This window comes from Jaculus jaculus, chromosome X (assembly GCF_020740685.1).
Source record: "Jaculus jaculus isolate mJacJac1 chromosome X, mJacJac1.mat.Y.cur, whole genome shotgun sequence".
Taxonomy (NCBI): Eukaryota; Metazoa; Chordata; class Mammalia; order Rodentia; family Dipodidae; genus Jaculus; species Jaculus jaculus.
In genome coordinates this window covers 99706248-99714459 of record NC_059125.1, presented here as the reverse complement: position 1 = coordinate 99714459, position 8212 = coordinate 99706248, and the positions used below count along the sequence as shown (strand labels likewise).

General features: G+C 37.9%; 1 protein-coding gene across 1 annotated transcript; it reads left to right on the top strand.

Moving 5' to 3' along the window:
• The first annotated feature begins 1371 nt into the window (after nucleotides 1–1371).
• Nucleotides 1372–6766, top strand: Serpina7 (serpin family A member 7). Its single transcript, XM_004659160.2, has 4 exons — nucleotides 1372–2011; nucleotides 4118–4391; nucleotides 5883–6030; nucleotides 6566–6766. The coding sequence occupies exons 1-4, from the start codon at nucleotides 1381–1383 to the stop codon at nucleotides 6764–6766; spliced, it is 1254 nt and encodes a 417-aa protein (XP_004659217.1). The 5' UTR covers nucleotides 1372–1380.
• The last annotated feature ends 1446 nt before the right edge of the window (nucleotides 6767–8212 follow it).

The window sequence follows — 8212 nt, the reverse complement described above, 5'->3', positions numbered from 1 at the left end:
TATGGATCTGTTATTTCTAACTACTAGTCTATGCATATTACTGGCTCCAGAGCTGACTCTTTCACTGTTTCTTTTTATCCTTTTAGGCTTAGACAACTTTATACCTTCCACTCTAGTAATTATAAAATGATATTCATGGTAATGATAATGTTAGTCTGTATTACAATTTAGAAAAGGCAGTAGATACTGATGGTAAGTAAAAGAATTCTAAAGACAGAAAGTTACAGTATTTGTTTACCTATGGTTGGAAAATACTTCTTTAATGTATAGCTTCTATACATTTCAGAAATGCATTAATTTCAGCACATTATTTTGAACATGACTCTATAAACAATGGCCTTTTCATTCCAACTAATCATACATAGGAATTATTCCCATTTTGTCTTTTAGTCAAATAAACTGAAGATTTATTCTCATTTAATCTCATAGATATGATCTTAAAAATGCCAAATTAAGCACTCAGGTGGCAGAGGTAGGAGGATCACTGTGATTTTGAGGCCACCTTGAGACTACATAGTGAATTCCAGGTCAGCCTGGACTAGAGTGAATTCCTACTTTCCCCCTGCCCACCAAAACACCCACCCAAATTTAATCCCTTATACACAAACCAAAATTCTAGTCTACACATAAAAACATAAGTAGAGGGAGTGCTGTTTCTGAGAATTTTTCTCCCATAAGGCTGTGTTTAGTTCAAATAAAAACCAACTCAATTTCCATAAATTTAATTTACTCACAGCATTTTCATATGCTATTATTACATGTTAATGAGTTCATGGCATTGTACTTCTGTTGCCTATGACAGGAATTTCTCCAGGTCCTTGTTGTATTAGTTGGAATGTAAAATGTCCTCCATGGCTTCATGTGTTTGTAATTAGGTCTCCTACTTGGTTGTTATCTGATGGAGGCTTTGGGCATTGGGGTCTTGTTGGAGGAAGTGTGCTGCTGGGGGTGGGCTGTGGGGTGTTGTGTAGCCCATTCCCACTTGCCACACTTAGCTCACTTTCTACTTCCTTCCTGCTGCTATGGAGATGTGATGTCTGGTTGTCTGCTCCTGCCATCTTTTCCCCATCATGATGAAACTGTAAGCTGGAAATAAACACTTTCCTTCTATAAGCTGATTCTGGTTGGGTGTTTTATTTCAGCAACAAGGTAACTGCTACACTTGTCCCTAGTAGATTTGTCATCAGGTTTTTTTTTTTTTTCTGGAAGAAATATCTCCACTCATTATTTCTTGAAGAGAACACCATCAAATATTTTCTACTGGTTTGTTGGTAAAAATGGGTGAATTTTATATGTCTCTAGATAAGAGAGTGTTTAATTAATCTAAGCATACACAATGGTTCTCTCACTTCATCTTTTGTAGATTACCTTCATTCCAGAATGTCACTGTTCCTCTGTCTGGTTTTCTTGATGTTTGGGCTTCATGCTACAATCCATTGTGCACCACACGACAGCTCTGAAGGCAAAGTAGCTACCTGCCATTCGCCCCAACATAATGCCACTCTCTATAAAATGTCATCTATCAATGCTGATTTTGCATTCAATTTGTATCGGAGGTTCACTGTGGAGACCCCAAATCGGAACATCTTCTTTTCCCCAGTCAGCATTACTGCTGCTTTGGCCATGCTTTCCTATGTGGCTGGCTCTAGCACCCAAACTCAGATCATCCAGGTTTTAGGGTTCAACCTTACAGACACCTCAATGACAGAGTTACAGCAGGGCTTCCAGCATGTGATATGTTCTTTGAATTTGCCCAAGAAGGAACTGGAATTGCAGATGGGAAATGCACTCTTTCTTGGGAAGCAGCTGATACCACTGGCAAAGTTTTTGGATGATGTGAAGATCCTTTATGAAACTGAAGTCTTTTCTACTGACTTCTCCAATGTCTCTGCAGCTCAGGAGGAGATCAATTGTTATGTGGAGAAGCAATCCAAAGGGAAAATTGTAGGCCTAATCCAAGACCTCAAACAAAAAAGCATCATGGTTCTAGTAAACTATATCCATTTCAAAGGTAAGGTGCAAAGACATCAATTTCAATCCAGTATTCACATAGAGTATTGGAGAGAGATCATGGTCTCTTATAACAAATATTAGTAGCTATTCCTCTTACCATAGTGAATTTTACTTCTATAGAGATCTATGTGTCATATTAGAACATTCAGGGAGGCGATACAGGCCTGTGAACAACTCAAGAAAATTTCTAAGGATATAAATTTCAGAGATTAAATGTGTGAGAAATGGTATGAACATCCTGTTTATATTTGCCTTCAAAATCATGGTTTACAAAATGGTGAGGTAGGGTAAGCCTATACTTAGTAAGCATATATATGCTTTTTAATACCTACTGTGATCTTCATGGCCATCTTCTTGGTATGTCACATGAACATTTTTTATCAAGTACTCTCTATGTCCTGAAGACTGCTACAAGTGTATACATATTCATACAATGCATAAGTTTCCATGACAATCTTTCAGGTAGGCCTGCCTAACTCTAAAGCTGATTTCTGAAAGTACTAGGCCTAAATGATGTTTATTGGTTCTGTAACATCTTTTAGCCATGGTTGATGGAGAAGTTAAAACTTTTTGGCCATAAACCTCACACCTACATGTGGCTAAAATGGAAGAACATTTTGTTTTCTCACTTCACCTGTTTTGTTGGATGTTCATATCTTTCCATGGAAGAGGAAACTTGTTTTGATGGCTTAGAAGTTATAATGCTTCTGAACACAGACTATAACATCCAACAGTCTTGGATTGTGACCTTTAGTTTTGCCACATGGTAGTTGGTTGACCACATGAAATGTCAAATTTCAACTAATTTGTTTCCCTGATCATCAATTAATCACAAAACTGTTTGTAAAAGGCAGTCTTTACATTTATTTTACATTTTCTTTTAGTTAGCATACACAGTTTTAGATACCATTAATTATGGCATTTAAAATTTTACTTTATGAGAGAGAGAGAGAGAGAGAGAGAGAGAATGGGTGTACCAGGGCCTTCAGCCACTGAAAATGAACTCCAGGTGCATGTGTCACCTTGTGCAACTGGTTTAATTGGGTACTTGGGAATTGAACGTCGGTCATTTGGTTTTGCAGGCAAGCACCTTAATTGATAAGTGATCTCTCTAGACCTAATTCTGACATTATACCATACAATTCGCTTAATTGATTTTCTTCTCCCCAATCCTCCCCTATTGTTCACATGTCTCATGTGTTCTTTTGCACATTCCCACCCCCATCTACATCATATCTTTATACCCTCTGGTTATATATATATGTGCATATATATGAAGAGAGAGAAAGGGAAATTGTAAGCTCAGATTTGCTTATCAGATATAACTTGCAGTTTTGGTTTTTATGGTGTTATGAATGTAGATAACTTTGTTTAATATAATTCTTTTCAGATTCATCTATTATTTTCCTGCAAATTTTATAATTTCATTTTTCCATACTGCTGAGTAAAATTTGATTACATGTATGTGCCACATTTTCATCATTTATCTGTTGGTGGGCATCTAAGCTGATTCCATTTCTTAGCTATTGTGAATAGAGCAGCAATAAACATGGAAATGCAAATATCTCTGTAATAGAGGGCATATGCAAGAGTTGTATAGCTGGATGGTGTGGAAATTTTATTTCTATTTCTTTTTTTTTTTTTTTTTGAGGTCTTTCTCTAGCCCACACTGATCTGGAATTCACTATGTAGTCTCAGGCCTTGAACCCACAGCAGTCCTCTTATCTCAGCATCTCTCCAGAGTGCTTGGATTAAAGTGTGTGTCACCACACCTGGCTATTACTAATTTTTTTGAGAAACTTCTATATTGATTTCCATTATGGCTATACTAATTTGCACTCACACCAGCAATGACTAAGATTTCCTCTTTCTCAATACCCTTGTTAGCATTTATTGTCATTTGTTTTTGATGCAGTCCATTCTGACTGGAGTGAGATGGAATCTCAATGTGGTTTTAATTTACATTTCTTTAATAGGTAAGGATATTGAACACTTTTTTCTAAAATACTTATTGGCCATTTGTGTTTCAGCAGTCTTAATTGCTAGGTTAAGTAACTAATGGCTTAAAAGAAACATTTTTTTTTTCTTTTCTGTGTATTTTAAGCCCAGTGGGCAAGTCCTTTTCATCTATCTAAGACAGAAGACAGTTCCATCTTTTTAGTGAACAAGACCATCACAGTACAAGTGCCCATGATGCACCAGATGGAACAATACTATCACCTGGTGGATACAGAACTGAACTGCACAGTGCTTCAAAAGGACTATAGCAAGAACGCTCTGGCACTCTTTGTCCTTCCAAAGGAGGGGAACATGGAGCGGGTGGAAAAAGCTATGTCATCTAAAACACTAAAGAAGTGGAACCGCTTATTGCAGAAAGGGTAAACTACTTACAAAATATAAGGGGCTGGAGATGGGTGAAGCTAACATCAGCCAAAACCTAGAGGCAGGAGAATCCCCTAGAAATAACTGACTGCTGTATGATGATCTTTAGAGCATGCCTGGAACATTCCATGTGTCTGTATCTGGCATTATTTTTATGTGTGCAGTATGTGGTGTGTGTGTGTGTGTGTGTGTGTTGTGCATATGGTATGTGGCATATGCATGTACATATTCAGATGTGCTTGCTGGCATGCAGACAGGCCAGAGGCAAATATTGGGTGTCCTTCCTCTATAACTTATCTTCATATTTCCTTGAGATTAGCTCTTGCTCTCTCTCTGAAAGCATTAGTATGATCTTTTCTAGCCTCAGTGATTATCCAGGAAATTCTCCCCCAAAGACTGGGGTTATAGACATGAACGAGCTATTTATGTAGGTCTTAGAGGATCAAATTCAGACTCAAGAGCTCCCTGGCCTTCATGCTTATGACAAACTATCCAGCCATCTCTCTTTCCCTATACCTGACATTTTTCTAGACACTTTCCACACTGCATTTTATGTAAACACATCAACACAACTCTAAAGAACTTAGAATCATTGTTAAACTTTTTCAAATTAGAAACTTAGGCATAAAAAGATAAAGTGAGCTGCCCAAAGTCAGTTTGCTAGTAACTTGAGTTTTAGAGGCCAACTAGAGTTTTGGGGGATGGGTACAACTTTGATGTTGGGCACTAAATAGGAAGTCATTCTAGACTAGAACTTCAAGATAGAAAATTATGGTGTGCACTATCCTTTGGACTTCATGTCACTAGCCTCCTGGTCTTGTCAGCACCACAGGCATGTTTTGTTTGATAATAAAAGAGGTATGCATCAAAGAGAAAGTGGCAATTTGAACATGAGTGCTGCTTTCACTGCTACCCTGAAAATCTGCTCCAGGGTGTTGGCTATAGATACTGAGGATACTCCAAGCTTATTAAAGCAGAAATCCAGGGGTTTCAGAGGGCTCGTTACTAAAGTAGGGTTCAGGGTACATTGAGGATGTGGAAAGACTGTAAGAGCCACAGGGTGGGAAACAGTAGCCTGAGGCTTTGATTCCCACCCCCATAGAGACTGACTGATACATTCATAACCTTGTGGTGAATGCCAATAACCCTACTGAGGATGGATTTCAGTGGAATGGGAGACAGAGAAATGGGGCCCCCACACATTAAAGACATTATTAATAAAAAATTAAATATGAAAAACGAGGTATGTGTCACAGCTCCAAGTTTTACATCCCAACATTTTCTGAATAAAAGACCATTCCTTCCAGAATGACTTCTTTGATTTTGCTGGTGTCATATGCTCTTCTGTATGTTAATGCTAATGATGTTAATGTTTAGGACAGGAACAAAATAGAATAGGAAGAAAGAAGGGATAGAAGGAGTGAGAGAAGGAGAGAGAAAGAATTAGTGTACTGATTACTATTTCTTCCTTTATGCATTTCACACAGATGGATTGACTTGTTTGTTCCAAAGTTTTCCATTTCTGCCACATATGACCTTAGAAACATGCTTCTGCAGATGGGTATGAAGGATGCCTTTGCTGAAAATGCTGATTTTCCTGGACTTGCAGAGGATAATGATTTGCAACTTTCCTATGTAAGTTGGATGATTAGAGTCTTTGAATACAAGAAATTGAATGACCATTGACACAGTATTGTTTTTGAGATAAGGTCTAATGTAGTTCAGGCTGGCTTCATAATACCATGAAGCCATGACTGATATCCTCCTGCCTCCACCCCAAAGTCCACAGATTATAGGCATGCACCACTACATGTAGCATAGAATGGCCGTCAAGAGTCATCAATACCCAGCTCATCTGATATCAAGAGAAGCAGTGTCATAAAATAACTCTAATGGAAAACCCTAATGGTCAGAAGAAGTGACTCTTGCAAGACATAATTGTGGAGGAAATTGTGGGAGGAACTTATTGCTTATGACAGAGGCCATATAGAATTAGGTATTACCTAAATGACTAACATTTTTGATATACATTAACTATATCTATCCAAATATTCTTTATGGTTAAACACCATCAATACAGTATAGCAAACTGGTAACTATCCTTCCATTGGCTTTCCAACTTTCAACTCTCCCAAGAGGGACCAACAGCATATTTTTACTTTTCCTATAGGTTTACCACAAGGCTGTGCTGCATGTTAGAGAAGAAGGAACCAGAGACGTAGCTGCTTCCACAGATGGACTACTGGATGAGCCAGAAATAAGTGTTCCCTCTGTTATCCGATTTGATAGAACCTTCCTCCTGATGATTTTGGAGAAAAGCACTAGAAGCATTCTCTTTCTTGGGAAAGTTGTTGACCCAACAGAAGTGTAGTTGAGAAAGAGTCTATTGGGTAATTGTAAGGTCATATTACAATGAGAAATAAATACATAATGTAGCCTGGTGTGATTGCTATGGGATTGGGCGTGCTGTTTCTTGTGAGGTGGTGAAGATTGGACCTTGACAGAATTGTACTGGCTGTGAAACAGGATAATCACCAGATATCCAGATAGTCAATGAGTGACTCATTTTATCTAAAAAATGAATGATCCATGTTAGTATACCCCTCATTCCCCCACCCCCACCCCCGTCCAATTAGATAGGTCTAAAAAATTGGAGTAGAAAGTGACTTTGCATCTATCTTCTGGAGAACAGTTGCAATGAGGGTCAGGTTATATTATAATAACCCAGTAGTATGATCAATGGATCTGAAGTAATATCAATGCAGTGACTTGTATGTGAGCTTCTCAGTGAACTTTTCTTCATCCTTCAGAATGAGTCTGTCTTTTTGTCAGAACTACTATTAGTAGTTTGAATAAAACTTTCCCCACTATAGTACTGAGTTACACAGGGATTTCTGCTATGGGTGTAGTTTTGTGGCCTAATAAGTAGGGGCAACAGAGCAAAAGTGGTACATGACTTCTTTGCCCACAACCTGCCTGAAAGTGCTTATCATGTTATTTTATTAGATGGTTTTAGAGAAGGGATCCTTTGCTTGCATCATATATATTATACGACCTCTTTTTGTCAGACTCCTTTCCATATATTGCATACAGTCTCATTCAGTCAAGTATGAATCTTATGGTTAGGCTGTCTCCTTATAGTCTGAAGAAACTCCAATATTTTTATATTTCCATAACCTCCACTGTCTATGTATGCCAGCTCACCTCTACCTACCAAAGCAGATTTAATTTCATCTAACATGTACTAAAACAATAATAATGGGGACTGAAGAGATGTCTCAGTAGTTAAAGTGATTGCTTGCAAAGTCTGACAGGCCAGGTTTGATTCCCCAATACCCATGTAAAGTCAGATGCACAAAGTAGTGCATGTGTCTGGAGTTTGTTTGCAGTGGCCAGAGGCCCTGGCACATGCCCACTCTCTCTCTCTCTCTCTGTCCCTATTCTCTCCTTGAAAATAAACTAGTAAAATATTTAAAAGCCCTAATATTTGGATTTTGTACATACAAACGGTGCAGTGAGAGTTAATTATGTAGTGTCTGAAATGTATGCCCCAAGGTAAAACATTTTAGTGACAGGAAAATAGCAACAAATGCATAAACACTGATGTAGGTATGCTTCCATGTTAAAACAAATACGTTTAGAAAGTTTGTATGCCATGTTATATGTTTTTAATATGAGACACATTTACATGGAGGTTTGTCTACTTGTATAGTACACACTTTGGTTCTGGAAACTGGAAACTCAAAGAAAGACAGTGACTTATGGTAATGAAAAAGTTCATTGTTGACATGGTGTCTAGTTTCACTGAAGTTACATT